The 18109-nt window shown below is 38.7% G+C and overlaps 1 protein-coding gene across 2 annotated transcripts in view; it reads right to left on the reverse strand.

The window, feature by feature from the left end:
* Positions 1-18109, reverse strand: part of LOC145766910 (uncharacterized) — a 91916-nt gene that overhangs the window by 46689 nt on the left and 27118 nt on the right. For both annotated transcript variants that reach the window (XM_082578617.1, XM_082578616.1), the window contains exons 4-8: positions 17962-18047; positions 9947-9996; positions 9697-9779; positions 9305-9363; positions 4033-4156 (exon numbers count right to left, since the gene is read on the reverse strand). In XM_082578617.1, coding sequence (XP_082434743.1) covers positions 4033-4156; positions 9305-9363; positions 9697-9779; positions 9947-9996; positions 17962-18047 — 402 coding nt within the window. The remainder of the gene's footprint in view (positions 1-4032; positions 4157-9304; positions 9364-9696; positions 9780-9946; positions 9997-17961; positions 18048-18109) is intronic.

Here is an 18109-nt window from a genome sequence, read left to right on the forward strand (position 1 = left end):
AAGTCTTTATCAGTTAGTACCCTATTCGGCAATTTTTTGAAAATTCAACGATAATCCTTGTGTAATCCAACAAAATCCTTCTGTAAATCCAACGACACCTTCTGTTTATTTAGAGAATTTTGTATTTTATTCCACAATAGGCTATCGTTTCTTTTGCAATCTTGCATTTTATCCAGTGTTTACTTTTGAGTGCCTTCCCAGACGGCAAAATCAGTCATTTTTGTTGTCTGGGTTCGTTCAAAATATGTGTTTTACATCAAAACAACATTTTTCATGATTAACAATACAGGTTAATGAGATAAACAGAAGTGTTTTGTTAGTTGTTCGTGTGTGTTATTGTTCAAAATCATAGGCGCCTAACTAATTTTTTGGCCGTGGGGGCGAAAGCGTGTTTCATCAGCAGCAACGTAAATTCAGAAAATGTCACGCAGATGGATGACGTAACTATGTCACACTAGGATTGCTTTTATTGCCACACTCGGAGTTATCGCTACGTTCGACCTACCGTTAAACATTATAAACAAAACTCGACCACTTCGATTAAGCAAACACATGACATGCGTCTGCGTTAGCTAGCGGTTGATGGACTGCGACTCTTTAAGCTAAGCACAACATTAAGTTTGGCAACGAACTAGATTTATTAGCATGAAACAAGAGACAAAAAGGTTTACTAAAAGGTACACTGTAAATGGAATGACAATGTTTTGAAAATGGAATACAAATACTAACTTGATCATACGCTTGAAAATATACCTGTGGAAAGTAAAATCATTCATGTTAACATCAATTCAGCAGCACGTCACCTTGAATAAATTTAAAAGTTGCTGACATCCGTAAGCAGCCCTTGAAAAATAGTTACGGAGAGACGTTTGATTAAGTTTTCGACTTGACATTGCTCCTTTTTCACTACAATATCGCAACTTATGACTGACCGCTGTAAAACGCCCGTTTTCGCGTTGCAGATGAACAAAAGATGCGCATATTCCGCCTTTGATCGGGTTTCTATGGCAACGGTCGTATGTGCGCCATTCAGTTTGCGTGAGTCCGTTACTGCGTTGATTATGCGGCGTGTGCGCAATGCGGTTTGTACCAGCCCTTGTTGCGTTGGTTAGTGGTTACCTCGGCCCGAGACTTCAAGTTCATTTTTACAGCGAGCGATTCACTGAGCACCGCGCAATTCACTGCAGTGCAGAGGTTTCGACTTTCGAAAGCGACATCAAGTCTGTTTGCAAGCTCATAAAGCTAAACGCACGCTCCGTCTACGTAGCTACGTATTATGTTTTTCTTTTGGGTGCATTCAACATCTGATGACATTGCATCGACACAAAATGATAGATTTTTGCTATGTCCCAGGCAGCAAAATCAATCATATTTACATTGATTCAACGTCTGCAGATGTTAAATCAATGTAAAAATGACAGATTTTGTTGTCTGGTGTGGGATTGTAGCATCGCTACTCGTTCTAAGGATTATTTATTGCGAAGCTGTTGCGGTTTGCATTCAAAAAATGTTTTTCTGCTGCCGATCGCTAGTTCATCTATTGTTTTATGTATCAATACAGCATAAAAAGTTGCCCCTACGCAGAAATATGCGTGGGGGCCAGGCCCCCACGGCTTAGGCGCCTATGTTCAAAATACATGTAAAAACTTACATACGAGTTATTAATTACTGTCAGTGCCGGTCTTTGGGATGTGCAAACCGTGCAATCGCACAGGGCCCGCAAATTAGGGGGCCCGCAATTTACTCAGAAAATGCAGTAATTTTGTCATTTTCAAAGGAAAAATTCAACAAGTGAATTCAGCAAAGGTATTCGCAACAAGAAAACATAGAGACTCAACGAATTCAACCTATTTCGTCGCCTGAATATTTCGTACCCTGAAAAGATCGAGAAAAAAAAACGACATAGCCGAAATCGCTGATCGGAGTTGCCGCAAACATTTCAAAATTTCTCGATCTTTTCAGGGAACGAAATAAGTCGAAATTTAATTTTGCTACACGATTTCAGGGGACGAAATAGGTTGCATCCAGACTCAACATACTGTAGAGACATAGCTTTATTTCCGAAAAATGCCAAAGAAAGCATGATCTTATCCTTTTGCTATGCCACCGGACAGCACCATTTCACAGTAATATTCATACCTAAATTTTTGTTGAACATGCTCTCAGAATGTCCTAAATTCAAAGTAATTTTTCAAAATTTTCTGGGGGAGGCCCCCCAGACCCCTGGTTCCAGACCCCCTGCCGCTGGTTGTCGTCTTTGGCGATCACGCCGCCACCGCCGCCCCTTTCAAAGTACCTAGCTACGCCACTGAATTGGATTATTGTCATTAGGGCCCGCAAAAGCATATTCCGCACAGGGCCCGAAAGACCCTAAGACCGTCACTGATTACGGTGATAGCATAAATTTGATGCTCTAAAACAAAGTCATATATTATCATATAGTCAAAGTGGCAAATGCGTGGACGGACAGTTTTTACGATAATGCACGGTCCATCAATTTAGAGAATTAACCGGCAATTCAATTCGATAATATCAAACCTCCATCTTTACACTCTGACTACAAAAAAAAGTTGGGCCTGTATCACGTGAAAGTTACGAGTAATTAAGCATTGATTTCAACGACCTAATTTTTGGGCAAAATCATCTTTAGGACTGGTTTTGCGAACTTTGATCTTCCGCTTTGCAGGGCAACTTGATAGTTACTTTAAACTTTAGTCCAACGTAAAGTGGTTTCACTTTAACCTGAATAAAAAAATGTCTACTTTTGGCTTTCTTTCCCAATTAAAATCATTAATCAGCGCATTCGAAAAGGTTTTCCAGAATTTCGTTATTGCTTTGTGACAAGCATTTCTATGGTAAACAACTTTACCTCGCTTCCCACTTTTTTCTCAGCTATTCTCTTTTAAATACCGGCGCGCGTATTCTTGCTCCTCCGTCAAGGGGTGGTAATTACACGCAATTCATTATGACGCAACCGAAGGCTTTAATTTGTCACATGGCTTACCCAGACAGTAAAATCCACCATTTTTACATTAAAAAATGACTGATTTTGCCGTCTGGGAAGGCACTCAAAGGTAACACTGGATAAACTGGATAAAAAACACTGGATAAAATGCAAGAATGCAAAAGAAACAATAGCCTATTGTGGAATAAAATACAAAATTCTCTAAATAAACAGAAGGCGTCGTTGGATTTACAGAAGAATTTTGTCAGATTACAGAAGGATTATCGTTGGATTTTCAAAAAATTGCCGAATAGGGAACTAACTGAAAAAGACTGTAGCCAAATAGGGAACTAGCCCAATCGGACTAGCCAAATCGGACTAGCCGAATCGGGCTGTAGCCGAATAGGGTAATAGCTGAAGCGGACTAGCCGAATCGGACTAGCCCAATCGGACTAGCCGAATAGTAGCAGACCCGCCTTTTTCGGAGGTTTCTAAAATCTCACAGTATATTCAAAGGAGTTAGCTAATTATAGAGGTTTATCGAATAAAGTCTCAGCAAAAATAATTAAACAGTTGTCAAACGGCGTTGCGTTGTTAACAATAATGGTTAATCAAATGAAGTCTCAGCGAAAACGTCTCAACTAAAGTCGCTAGATATGCTAGATTAGATATCGCTAAAGCCCATACCGTATACTCGCAAGATATCAGCTAATTTAGCTAGATATCAGCTATCAGCTAATAATTTATATAAGCCCATACCCCACTACCTCTAAAGTTAATTTTTACGTGCTTATGCTGAGCCAAGACGTCTTGCCCCAAAATTACGTCCGTTAGTAAATTATATCACGCACGATAACGTTATGTAACGTTATCAGACTGACGATGCTGTAGCAGTATGACGAAATCGATTTGTTGTGTGAGTAGCAAGGCTTATACTAATGATATAGTCTACGAGACAGTCAACAGCTTCAAATGTACTGTTTTTGCAGCAGCGGTTCAAAGAACAGAAAAATTTATTTAGTTTTCTTGGACATCACAAATCATGGTGAACAGTGTGATAGGTGTTGTGTCTGCGAGAGTGCGAGTACCTGCATCACATAACTGTTGGTGAAGGACTTTCCACAAATATCGCATGAGCTTCTCCGAGATGTCAATGTGCGACGTAGTGGCTTGTTTGATCCGCATCGCTTAGCATGTTGTTGCCAGGTTGACCTGCAGGCGGAATGCGGTTGTTGAGAGGTAACAAGCTCATTACCAAACATACAATTTATTTAAAAATAAATCAAGGCATTGAAAAAGCAGGTTCTCACAGCATGCTGCTTTTCAAACAAACGCAGTCACACGGTACTAACGTTTTTGATTAAAGATGTAATTATGATGAGCGCATGGCCTTCAAATTCAATGACCATCCAAATACAGCGCACTGCTTGCTTTTAATATACCGCACGGCGCAAACGTTGAAAAACTTACCAAACAGAACATCAACTTGCAGTTAGCACACAAGCACACGTAAAACACAAATGCCAAAACAACGAAAACCTCAGAACTAGTTGTAAGAATGCGAAGATTACAAAAACAAAAGCTTTTATCACAACACCAGTCCGATTCGAGATTACAACCAAGATGTGTCCATGACCTACACAGGGGAGGCATTAGGCCATGCTTCCTTCAATTTTTCTCAGACGATTACGTTCTGAACAAGTGGTTCCCAATCGGGGGTCCGCAAAGTGTTTTCAGGGGGTCTATGAAAGTTCCGAGTTAGCAGTATGATTGATAAAGTACATTTAAAATTGGTTATACTGTAGCCTACACTATTTGTGTATTACAATGATTCTCAAACTGTGCATCGCGCCGCCCTGATGCATTGTTCAAAATTTTAAACGACATTGCTGTTCGGTTTCCTAACTGAAAATTCATATTACAGAGTTTAATCTTTTATAAGGCTGTACTGCTGTACATTTAACTTAATTCTTTTGAGACAACAGATTGTTGACCGATGTTTAACTTAGAAATACAAACGTCAGCAGCATATTAGCCTTCACAGTTTTGCTATTCCTGTGATTACAACAAAAGGGAGATATTCTTTGCAAAAGTCAATAAAATTCCATTAATTTTTGATAAAATTGATAGAAAAGCATTACATAAGCCTATGGATTACTGATTTTTGATCCTGTGTGCTAACATATAGGTAAAAAAAAAGGTAAAGGTGAGTCCCATACTTGAATCCAAGCATTGGGGGATGAGAAGATAAGGTTCTCATTATACTAAGCCATCGGCACTAACGAGAGTAGGGTGGCCAGTTCCTTTCTCTCGGCCGCCTTTACTTCAGCAATTACGCCCACCCAATTTATTACACCCTGGGTAGAGGTGAGCGGTGTTTGTCAACAACCAGCATAAGCCGGGAGTCGAACCAGGATTGCGTGATTGGAAAGCGAGCGCCTTATTCGCTGCGCCATCCCACCGCAAGCTAACATACCGCAGCTAACATATAGCATAGCTCATAACATAACTTTGTCAATGTTAGCAATTGTCATCGCCATAAGTGCGTCACGAGTTTATCAAATCCTTCTAAGTGTGTCGCTTCGTAAGTTATGAAACGTTTTTTTTTCCCATTAGGAGAAGCTATAGGGCTGTATACCAAAAATTTAGATACATTTTTTTGTTGTCTGCAACTGCTTCGAAGACACCAAAAGGGGTTTGCCAAAACAAAAAGGTTGAGAACCACTGTTGGGTCTCAAATACGCGGCTGCTGTTTCAAATACGTTTTGGTGCGGCCCACGATGCATTTTTGCACTTTCAAGTAATTAACAATTACAGTAACTGTTCAGGTGCCACATTTTTTTGTATAGATTTAAAAAAGATTCACATTAAACTTGTTCTAAAAACTCTGAAAATGCCCATGAAACTTCACACAACTTTTGAGCGCCCCTGTCGTGTCATTTTTTGCATGCGAGCAACTCATACTATTTCATCACCATAACATTGTCTGTTGACGTTTTGTACCTTTGTCACAATGGTCCAACTTGGTATTTGCGGCAAACAGTTCTTCTAGTTTTTTCCTAGCGCTTTTTGAAAGTTGGTTGTTGGAATGTTGGACTTTTGCTCCGGGCGTCCAAGCCGTTGCGTTCTTAGATGTTTTTCTATTTCTTTGTTTTTGCTACTATTTCTTTTATTGCAGTTACGCTGTGTTATTATGTTTATTGACTTCCTATTATGTATTACAACCCTCGTAAATTCAAAGTATTTATTTGGCTCTCAAAACAATTTGAGTTTGAAACCAGCTGTTTGAATTAAAGATGTACCGATACCAGAGGTGGGCAGTAGCGCACTACTTTTTTGGTAAAAGTAGCGGTAGCGGCACTACTTTTTGTTGAAATAGCGGCTGCAGTAGCGGCGCTATTTTTTCTCCAAAGTAGCGGTAGCGGCGCTACTTTTTTTCAGTCGCACTCCCGCTACCGCTACTTTTTAATTTAAATTGAAAAAAATGCTTGTTTTTTGGCAATACTGGCATGGTCAAGCAGCTATACAATCGGTTTGGTTGCAAAGTTTCGGTCTTTTCTAGCTGACGTCAACTTCTTCGGCGAATATCTCCTTGTGATGAAGCCTATCTGCCAGGCTTTAGACATTCTCCATGGCGAGTCCAAGGCGTATTACGTAGTCTTGCTTCCAACCATCACAATTTGCGCGAAGAAGTTGACCGAGATCAGTGATCTTGTGACCTGTGAAGAGTTGAAAGTGAAAGTCCTTGAAGGGGTGAAGAAAGGATTCAACAAGTGCTTCAACGACATAAAATGCGTTATGGCATCATGTCTTCATCTCTTCTTCAAGACGTCATGGCTACAATTTCTGCACTACGTTTCCACGGATGATGCTGACGCACTGCAAGAAAAAGTTAAGACAGATGTAAATCGACTGTTGCGGGAGACATCAAGTCAGGTTGATACCGAGAAGAGTGACACCAACGCAACACCAGTCATGACTCCGAGGATGAACTTTTTGGTGTATTGGTGCCATCCCGTGAAACGTCAGTGCAGAAGGAAGCAGCAATTATGAACGTCTTTTTTTCGGACAAGAGCAAGTTCTTGAGCTTTTCGAATACCGAGTTAAAACATCTGTTCTTTAAATACAACACCCCTATTCCTTCCAGTGCTGCGGTGGAGAGACTTTTCTCTGTTGAAAAAGATGTGTTTAAGCTAAAGCTGGAAGAACTTAGTGACTCTCATTTTGAAATGCTCGTGTTTTTGAAAGATGCATAACAATAAATTTCCCTTAGAATGTGTTTTCTATAACGACGTTAAAATGACAGCGTAAACGAATGATAACATTCGTTTTCAAGATCATTTTTGCGTCACTAGAGACTTGAGTGTTTCCTAGTGTCACTTTAGACAAAAGTAGCGGAAAAAGTAGCGGTAGCGCACGCTACTTTGGCCCGAATAGCGGTAGCGGGTAGCGTGCTACTTTAAAAGTAGCGGGTGCCCACCTCTGCCCGATACCAATATTTCGGCTGATACCAATATTTTGGCCGATACTTTAGTGATACAAAAAGAAGCGATTTTGGTATTTGCAAGGAGTTATATCAAATGCTAAGTTTGACCTTATTTGCATAAACTATTAAAAAAAGCTTTGAATTGGCACAATTTATTAAAGATTCAAGAATCCAATCTTAACCGCAATATTATGTCATAATAATAGGTGGTAGTAACAAAAGGCCACCGTGATTGAGGACTGGGATATAAGGGAAGAAACATTACTGGGGTTTCTGAAAAATTAAAAAAGGGTTTGCACAAACTCTCCAAATAGGCTATCATTATTGATAATAACATAAAAACCAAGCCATTTGTGTAGTCGTACAAAAACTATTCGACAAGTAATGTGCAACCTAAGGGTTTTGTCGTTTGGTTGAGAAGTTTTTGCCAGGCCAAGACTACCGAAGTAGTAAAAATGTATAATTTTACATCGTTTTTATGTTGCTACACGTTTAAAAAATCCATGTAACTTGGTTGTTTTTAGGAAGCTGGTTCCATCAGTTTGTGATTTAATTTCTTCCTTTCGTTGTAATGAACTCATCAAGCTAAACCATGTCATGGCAGATTACGACTATGAACAATAGAATAAATTTTAAACTTCAATTTGTATTGAAAATACATGACGTAATGTCTTCCAACCTTATCACAATCACATATTACTTCATTACGTAATGTCTTATAAGAATGAATTGAAAACGAGTCTATTCACTAAAAATGAAAGCAACCGGACCATGAATCCTCACTGAACCAATCAGTAAAAGGTCTTGTTGTACCCACTGATCTCTGGAGCTGATGTAAACCTTAAAAAATATGGACTTATTCTTGATATGGGATTTGACTACATTACATATTCATTAATGGATATTTTGTTTCACTGAACTTCGAAGTCAAAACGTACTTTGTTTACCACGTAACCAAACCACTTGTTGAGTCACGAATATCACGTGTTGAGTCACATGACCGAAATCAGCTGATTTCCGTGTACGTTTTTTCGAAGAGTGTGTTTCGTTAAAGTGCCTACCACGTCGCATGGAAGAAAAACTTTTACAAGTTTTATACTCTGCTGAGAGTCAAAAAGAAACACAAATGATAAATATTGGATAAATTGAGTCTCCTTCACGACTAAAGAATCGAACAACGTAAAACGGCTGAAACAAAACGTTTTGTTTACGTGAAAGAATCACTGCAAGCAACCAATGCCAAAAGCTGCGAGCAAGAAGTCATGGGAGTGTGAGGTATCAAAAGTTTTAACAGGTTGTTATTTTTCTACATCAATGTGACGTTAGTTACCACTTTAAAAAATCCATATCTTTGCTTCTGTAGAAAATCCGCAGCAAACGCTATTTTATATGTTTAGTATCGGCTACAGTATCGGCCAAATTTTGCCGATACCAATTCTAAAAAAATGGCCGATATTGCCGATTCCGATATACCGGTCCATCTCTGGTTCTTACACTTAAATTTTAAAGAAAAGTCTTTTGCTTAAATTCGGATAATAGCGTGACTCTCAACGCATATATTTTAGAATAGTTTCATGCCACTTTGAATTGAAAATGCATTTCGATAAAACATGTATAATTGTATATATTAAATTTTTCTGTATATAATTGTATTTTCCAGTATATACATAATGAAATAAATTTACCGTAATGCAGTTTTATAAATCATTACATTTTCATGAAATATTAAAGAAAATAAATTTGCATTTAATAATAATTTGGCAACCCTGGTAACTTCTGAACTGACATACGTCCTGGTTTGCTACAACGACAAAACAAAAAATGCGGGTACTTGATTAAGGTTGCCACTTTTGTTAGTTTCACACACACTTCACCTGGTTTGAAAGGTTTTGCAACATGTGGTGCATGGGAAAGTTTCTGGAGGCAGCTTCCTCTGTGAAAGGTATATGATGTCAAGTTTCAATAATGATGTCATATTTAAAGTAAAGACAGAAGTTGTTAAAGTAACTTTTCTTTCTCGTTACACTTTACAAACAACTTTTAGTGTGTTAAACTTTTATTTTTTCAACACTGTACTTTTAGCAGCTTTTGCAATGATAGATAAGACGCAATTGAAAATCTAGAAATTAAATCTTTGCTTCACTTACACTAATATACAAAACTAACACTTACTGCACAATGCACATTGCACAACGTTGTGGTTTATTTGTTCTATATATATACTATATAGCCCACTCAACAAGTATTTCATTACATACAAACTCACTCTGCACTTTCTTCGGGAAACAATCTTCTTTGCATCAGATGGAAAACTACTGGGAAGTTCTCCAACAGAGCATTCATCCTGAACTATAGCAAGGTTGAAAGGCAACGTGTTATAATGTGCGTCACATCCATTATGGGTGTAAGGGCGGATGTGGAACAATAGACTGGCTGCATCAAACCTATTTTACTAACTCAGAAATAAACTCTTAACAGTTTGCAAACCCGATTCAAAATTACAATATTAAAAATACCTTGTGTATTGTTTTCGGGCAGCTTGTCCATTTCTTTTTCATTATGATCACTACCAAAACAAAACATACGGATCGCTTTACTAAAATGGCTGTAATTGGTTTTGAAAATATGATCAGATACATGGAAGTGGTGGATGTGAAGCAGTTGTGATAAGAAGAGCAAGACTAGATTGGGCAAAGTTCCGGAAACGTGGAGAAATGTTACATGGAACAAATTTTTTGTTAGAAATTAAGTGAAAACTCTACCGGAGTTGTTTGCGGCCTGCAATATTGTATGGTAGCGAGACATGGATACTAAGAGAAAGTGAACTGGCAAAATTTACGAGAACAAAAAGTGCGGGGAGGTCCACTCTGCTTGAGATCATGATTTTTTCCGTTTTATTTTGATAACTTCACTGTCTTGATCGTTATTATTCACTCGCACAAATAGGAAATGAATCGACTTGTTTTCCAACTGTTCCTATCGTGAGCTAACAATATCAAAATTTTGATGAGAGCAATGTGTGAAGTAAAAACAAAGAAAAAGACAAAAACTGATGGATGCACTAGAGGTAAGGGAGACTATTAGACCAACTTGTAAAGGAAAATGGAGTAACATGGCAGGGTAATGTGCTGAGGAGGGAAGAGATTTTCTTCAAAAGGTATTGACTTTGAAGGTAGATGGGAAGAGGAAATGGGGACGTCCAAAAACCATGGAAAGAAAAACAGGCAAAAAATGAAGCACACAAAATTGGTATGAAGGAAGAAGGTGCGATGGACAAGGAGATGGAGAATAGGCGTAAAGACAATCGCTGCAAGCAAAAAAATCGGCCAACCAGTGAGGATAAAGTCAGATTTGGATGATGATCAATGAACAGCTAAATCTAAGTCATCAAAACCAGTCCCATAGGCACACAGTGTGCTGTAAAAATATGATTGGATGAATATTTGAATGAGAACTCTTCAAAGAATAGGATCAGCATGCGAAGGATCAGGCATAAGAACATGATCTGCTTAGTGCTTATAGTGGCCAAAACATATCAGACAAGGCACACAAAAATGGATTGCACATAAATGTGGAATTTATGTCGACTTATGCATAGTAGATGACTATCATTATTTTAAAAACGCTTGGACAAGTTCAAAATTTTTTAATTTCATTGCTTTATCACTGCCTAGTAAGGCGATGTGAAATTTGAATGGACAAAATCGAATTATCACACAGGGTGACTACTGTTGTGTAGAGTATTTTTGTGAAGTTTTATGCAATAAAATCCAGTATCCGTAAACATGTAAGCGTTTTAAGGTTAGTATTTTCTAATTCTTGCAAGGTGATTCCACAAAAAATACTATCACAACGCATCAATCCACGTGATTCTGGTAGCGCGCTCTGAATGGCTAGTTAGGAAAAACGCGTTGTGTGCCGCACACACGCGCGAGCGATTGCTGTCTGCTGCTGAGAGATTTACGGTATAGCTTGAGATGCTGAATTGCTGATTATTATTGAAGATAAGGCTGCAAAATTCAGATAAGTTGTGTTCAGCCGAAATGTTTGCTATGATTTTATGCTTGGTTGTTAAATACTCATTTAGGCTTCGGTTCAAAGTTAGTTTAGGCTAGGTTTTCCAAATTGTGTAAAGTAGGCCTAAGAGGCAGTGTCTGTAATTATCAGGTCTTCTGGAATAAGAACTGCTTATTCAGGTGAAGTTGCTGTTTGTGGTTCTGCATTTTTTATATGTAGCTTTGAGAATGACACTAATAAAGTTCATAGTATTACGGAATGCTCAGACAACTAAGTTTTCAGCACTTAAATTCTTAGTTCTGTGTACTGTAAGTGGGCTATGTTTTTTTTTCAAAAAATATCTTAATCTCTTCACATATTATCTTTAGTTCATCAAGCTGACCTTGTTGTGGGTAGCATTGTTAACTGTTAAATCATGCCTAAAAGTTCTAAAAAGAGAGTACAAGCATGGAAAGCTCTTCTGTCATTGGATCCTCCAAGGAGCTTTGCACTGCTGATTTACCAACACTACGATATGTTCTTGCATTCTGAAGGCTACTTTGTTAAAGGTGATACTCAAGTACTTTACTGCAACTTTTTCTCTGACAGGTTTTAATTAAGCTTGGTAGTGACATAAAACATAGACCAACTCGTATATCTTCGTATGGATGAAGGGTAATTGTTAAAAATACTAACATATAGCTTGCATGAATGAACAGGACACATAGGCTACAATAACCAACTAGCAGACACTTTTCAAAACCTTAATGTGTTGAAATAATTAATTGCACGTTTACAGAGACAAAGCACTCATAAGGAATTAACTTTTCAGGAAGCTGGGAAAAAAGCTAACTATTCTCTTTTCAAATGAAGATTGCATTCCTAAAACAATTGAGGTTTCCCCTCTCCCAGCGTTATCCTGGAGTAGAAGCACCGTTATACCAAATTGGGCCTCTTGACAAAAGGACAAAGAAAATGCTTCAAAAGAGAGTTAACAAAAAGGTAAGTTCTTACATACGGTATCTTTTCAAACTTTTTTGTGTAGTAATTTTCTATGAAATATAAGGCTTTTATAAGTATATTCTTTGATTACAGGGTCAATGGGTCATGCATAGACATGTCCCATGTTGTGTACTGGGGTTGGTCAGTTGTTGTCATTAACGTGGCTCTTCTAACAACATTTGTTGAATGGAGCCATATGAGAAGGAGAATGGGTTACTGCCAATTCTACAACCCCACTTCACCATTGCAGATGTAGTGCAACCAACTCTAGATAGTAGGTGGTTTAAGGAATTTTCGTTTTCCTAAAGCATTTCCTCGTGGGATAGTGATTCAGATGTCTGATTTCTATGTCTGTAAAGGCAGACTTGTGCTTTCACTAAAGCTAGTCGTGCTATGGCAAGAAGATTTTTTTTGACTATCACTGATTTTTACTGCCATTTGTCCGAAAGAGTATTATTTGTTATGTTTGGCATATATTGTTTTTCGTTGTGACAATCAGAAATAAAAACAAACTGAACTGATTTACATGGATTATTTTATATTATTTACATTTATCATTCACACAAAAAACTTGTTTTTCAAGAGCCTCAAACAACAGCGAGGAGATGATTTCGCTGCAGCAAAGAAGTCACAAGTGATAGAGGAAGAGAACTGGAAAAAACAGCAGTTTTCTGCAGCAATTGATGAAGAAATTGACTCTCCTTTCGAACCAGCTGCACCTGGTACATCTGAATGTGACAATGCCCTGGTATTCAGTAATGATCCTGCTCTGCGATCTTCTTCTGTGAACATGTTCGAAAATATTTGCAAAGGCAGTAACTCTGGTGATGTTTCTGTCCGCACTTTTACCCCATGGACGAGTCAATATACGGAAAAAAGGCACCTAACCCCAAAAAAATTGATACAAAAGGTTTTTCAACGGATTCTGTTACCAATGGGCATACTAAATAACATACTAAAAGTGTACCAAAATCGGACCCCCAGAAAGGGGTCATTTTCAAAGAAATGTACAGCATATTTCTAAATAATTTTGCGTATTGGGTAGATGGTGGTATTCAAGTTTTTATTGTTCTTGTGTTTGTGACATCATAATCACATGAATGCGTGCATAGTCGCATCACAATGCAAGCAAAGTTATCGTTGTTATTAAAGTCAAAAAGATTTATTCCACCAGCACTTATAAAAGAAGTACCGGTACTAGGGACTCTGAGGGTCTGTTCAATACCAAGACCGATTGCCTTTTCTGCGGAAATAATGTTCATGATGGAAGTGAAGACTATAGTTATGTGAAAACTGATATCTTCGCAAAGGCAATATTGGATTGCAGTGAAAACCGCCATGATGAGTGGTCTTTGAAAGTCAAAGGTAGAATTAAATACTAAAGTGGTGATCTACATGCTGCAGACTGCGTATATCACAAAGTATGTAGCAGCCATTTCAGGTGTAGCCGTGATGTCCCCTTGCAGGTTCAGACTGATCGCGATTCAAAGCCTAGGAAAGCTGGAAGGCCAAAGAATGAGGATCAAGAGCAAGCCTTCACAAAGATGTGTGCGTACCTAGCCATGAATGATGAAGAACAGCTGACTGTTTCTGATCTAAGGTGTGAAATGAAAGAGTATTTATCTGAGGACGGTTCCCTCCCTTATGGCAATCAATACCTAAAAAGTCACCTGAAGAAACGGTATGGAAACTCCATAATTATTGCAGAAGGAAAAGGTTTAGAGGACATAGTGACGCTGAGAGAGAAAACGGGAAGCATCCTCAGGTCATACTTCGCAAGCACAAACCAAGAAGGTGATGAAGAGTCACAGAAGAGAGCATGACTTGAAGCAGCTGCCAGGCTCATAAAGAGTGACATCAAGACAAATGTGCCATCCGTTAATGACCAGTACCCGACTACAGAGACACTTAAAATCCAGGCGGCTCTTGATTATATTCCAAAATCACTATACGTTGTGTTCAATGCCTTGTTTGTAGGTAAAGGCACACAGCGAAAAGTTGCTATTATTGGTCATGCAATCATACAGGCAGTCCGACCACGAGCTGTTATTGCCCCTTTGCAAATTGGCCTTTCAGTGCAACTGCACCATCTAAATCGATCGCGGTTTCTTTTGGATAGCTTGTGTCAGATGGGGTTCTGCTCTTCGTATGGCGAAATGCAGAGGTTTGAAATGAATGCCGCAAATTGTTCTGCACCAAACATGCTTGGTAAGGATATTGATGTGTTGGACAACAACTTGCTATTCGCAGCAGACAATGTAGATCATAACATTCTCACAATTGATGGGAAAGGAACGTTTCACGGGATGGGCATGATAGCCGCCTTGACACCAGGACAGGAAACAGGCCAGATTATCCCAAGGCACGAAAAGTTAAAACTGAACATTGTAGAGACGCCCAAGGTTGCGATAATTGAGCATCGTTTTGCAAAACATATTCGACAAGACATCACATTCAGAGAACTTCCGATTCTCACTGCATGTGCCAACATGGTTGATCTGCTTTGGGAGTTGTCATTCAACTTCAAGCAGGCCACGCCAGGCTGGCAGGGGATGATGCACACTATTTATCAGGGAAAGGAACACCCAGGCCAGTCTTTAGTAAGGTATCTACCAATGATAGACATGTACTCCGGGGACAAGACAGTATAAGGGCCTTTATTTCAGGTCAGACAAGTCCAAAGCTGATGGCAGTACCAAAGTATACAACATCAACCGTTTGAAAAAAATCTTTGGACATGACATGTGTTCTGAGTTGATATTTATCCATGCCATGACTGGTTGTGGCACTACGTCTCGGATATTCGGTGTTTGCAAAAAGAGTGCTTTTCGGAAACTTGTGCATGGAGATCCTGTTCTTCGGTCTTGTGCTAAAGCATTCACTGTCCCAAACCAGACCACAGAGATAATCGATGACCTTGGGTGCCAAGTTTCAAGTTTCAATAAGTAATGGCTGTCTTCTTTGATGGCCAGAGCACAGATTCCCTTGCGACAATGCGATACAACACCTTCAGCAAGAAAGTTGTCTCTGCTTCATCATTTGTAACGCCCGAGAGTCTGCCACCAACTGAATCTGCTACCCAATTTCACTGTCGTCGAGTTTACTACCAGATAATGGTCTGGATGGGAAAAGCAGAGAGTATGGATGTCATGAATTGGGGGTGGAACCTGCAAAAGAATCGGCTCATCCCACTTATGTCAAAAATGAAGGCTACTCCAAACAGTCTCTTGAAGGTCATTCATTGCAACTGCTCCACTGCCTGTAAGACACTCCGCTGCTCCTGTAGAGGATACGGACCACCATGTACCGCTGCATGTGGACCATGCAAACTGCAAGAATGTGACAATCCACATAACAAGTTTCTTCTAGACGAGTCGGAAGATGATGAATAGAGACAGCCGTAGGCAATAAGACAACAAACCGGTAGATCACCCTGGTTTACGATTTACCTTTGTAGCCTACTGTTGTAATTCCGATGATTTTCTGAATGTGTCTGTGTCCAGACTTTAATGGTACGCCATTCTTTAGAACAGATTAATCCCCTGTATTCATCTGCTGTAGGAGGCCAAGTATGAGCCTCCTGTTGGTTGCAGTTTTTCTTAGATGCCTGTATTGATAGTACCTGTTATGCCGCATGTAATATGCTGTTATGATAATTCCATCTTATTAGGGGAGATTGGGGATACTACGGACGGATTTTCGAGTGTTTTGTGTTCGAAAAAACGTTTTATTTTAAAGTTTACTGGAAACCGTTTTGCACCAATACATATGGAATTTATTCAGATGAAAAGTGAAGAGTTGTCTCTGAAAATTTTACCACTATTCGGCTTATCAAGCTGCCAAACGTATAGAAACTGAAATGTTGGAAAACCACTTTTCTCAAGCTTGTGTTACATAATGGAAGTCAAGATGATTTTGTTTGCGGTTTATCTCAAGCCTCAAGTGAATTTGCTAATATCGTGCTCTGCTCTGTCTGATGTTGGCCTATCGCTGCGTCCGAAATGTCCCCGGGCTCCTCCAAGTCGTATATTATATACAAATCATACGTATCTCAGTAGATAATCAGTCTATCGTAATTTAACCTACTTAATTCGATTGATTGACCCCGAAAACCTAGGGATAGACACCTAAACCGCCTTTCTAGCTTAAATAGCAATTGAGATATAGGCAATATAACATCTCGGCGGCCATCTTGGACGCCATCTTGAAAATGACCCCTTTCTGGAGGGCCGATTTTGGTAGACTTTTAGTATGTTATTTAGTAGGCCCATAGGTAACAGAATCCGTTGAAAAACCTTTTGTATCAATTTTTTTGGGGTTCAACCTTATATTGACTCGTCTACCATATAAATTAAATTTGGATGCCAACTCACTGTGCTCTTTGATTGGGACCATGCCACGTTTACCGAGTCTATCCTTACTTCACACTTGAACAATTGAATATGGATGAACTAAAGAGTTTGATAAACACAAAGTTTGAATGCCCTTATTTTCCTGCCCATACTCAGGCTGTGCAACGTCTCATTTGGGAAGTCACTAACGCCTGTGGAAGTGTTGCTGGCCATCAACGACAGGATGGTTTCATTCGGGCGAGAATTGCTTCGCTTAGGGTCTTGCCGAAAGCAGACACGAAATCTGACTTTCTTTCATTGGCTGCAGTATAATTTTTTGATATTCACCATTGTTTCTTGTTCATTGTCTTTATTCTTCATTCGTTTGTGCACGTTTTACAAGCACATATAAAGTTGGTTGGTTGATGTGTAAGCTACCATTGGAGAGTTGCAGTTACTATATCTGTCAAAAAACAAATGTAAATCGGCGAAAACAATCGAATATTAATGCAGTGCGTTGTGTGATTATGTAATACATATTACTACAACAAAACCAAAGTGTCATCTTATGCACAGTGCATTCCTACTCTTGCCATAGAAGTGCAAAAGGCTTTAATATCATCAGTTTTTGCTGACCAAGCAAAAATAGAGTTGCCAGGTGATTGTTTAATATCTTACCGTACACCGCCAGCCTTTACCTAAAAGGGCAATTAGCAGTCGCATCATATGTAATTGTTGTTGTGGTTGTTAAAGTTGGAAATTTTAACAATTTAAAAAAGATAAACAAAGTTTTTTCTTCAAAAAATTTGTATCTGGCAACTGTGTGCTGGCAACAAATGCCAAGGACAAAATCGACTACATGTTTAAGGTTACTGAATATTTTTGCGTGAAATTTTACAGAAATACTCTACATAGCAATACTCACCCTGTGTGATAATTCGATTTTTGATTTTTTAATTTTTTTTTATTTTCACATCGCCTTACTGCCTAGTGCCTAGTAGAGGTTGAATTTATATCATTAAATAAAAATTACCTCCATCTATTTTAGATTTGTGAAAGTACAATGCAGAATGTTTAAACAAAACTTACTGAAAGTGAAAATGAAGTAAAAAATTAGAAAACTTGCAGCATAGTAAAATAACATTCTCATCAGTAACAGTCATCATCTGCATGCCAAATGTAATGACATAGTAACAAAATACATTTTTTTATTTTTCTTCTTGCTCTTTTTGAGAATCCTTCTGCAACTCCGTCTCAAAGGAGGTTCAGTAGTTTTTAGTATTTCATCCTGGAAACAATATATCATTAACAATATACTAGCAATGACCACGTTTACTCTAAAGTCTAAAC

Source organism: Aplidium turbinatum, chromosome 3 (genome assembly GCF_918807975.1).
Source record: "Aplidium turbinatum chromosome 3, kaAplTurb1.1, whole genome shotgun sequence".
NCBI classification, from domain to species: Eukaryota; Metazoa; Chordata; class Ascidiacea; order Aplousobranchia; family Polyclinidae; genus Aplidium; species Aplidium turbinatum.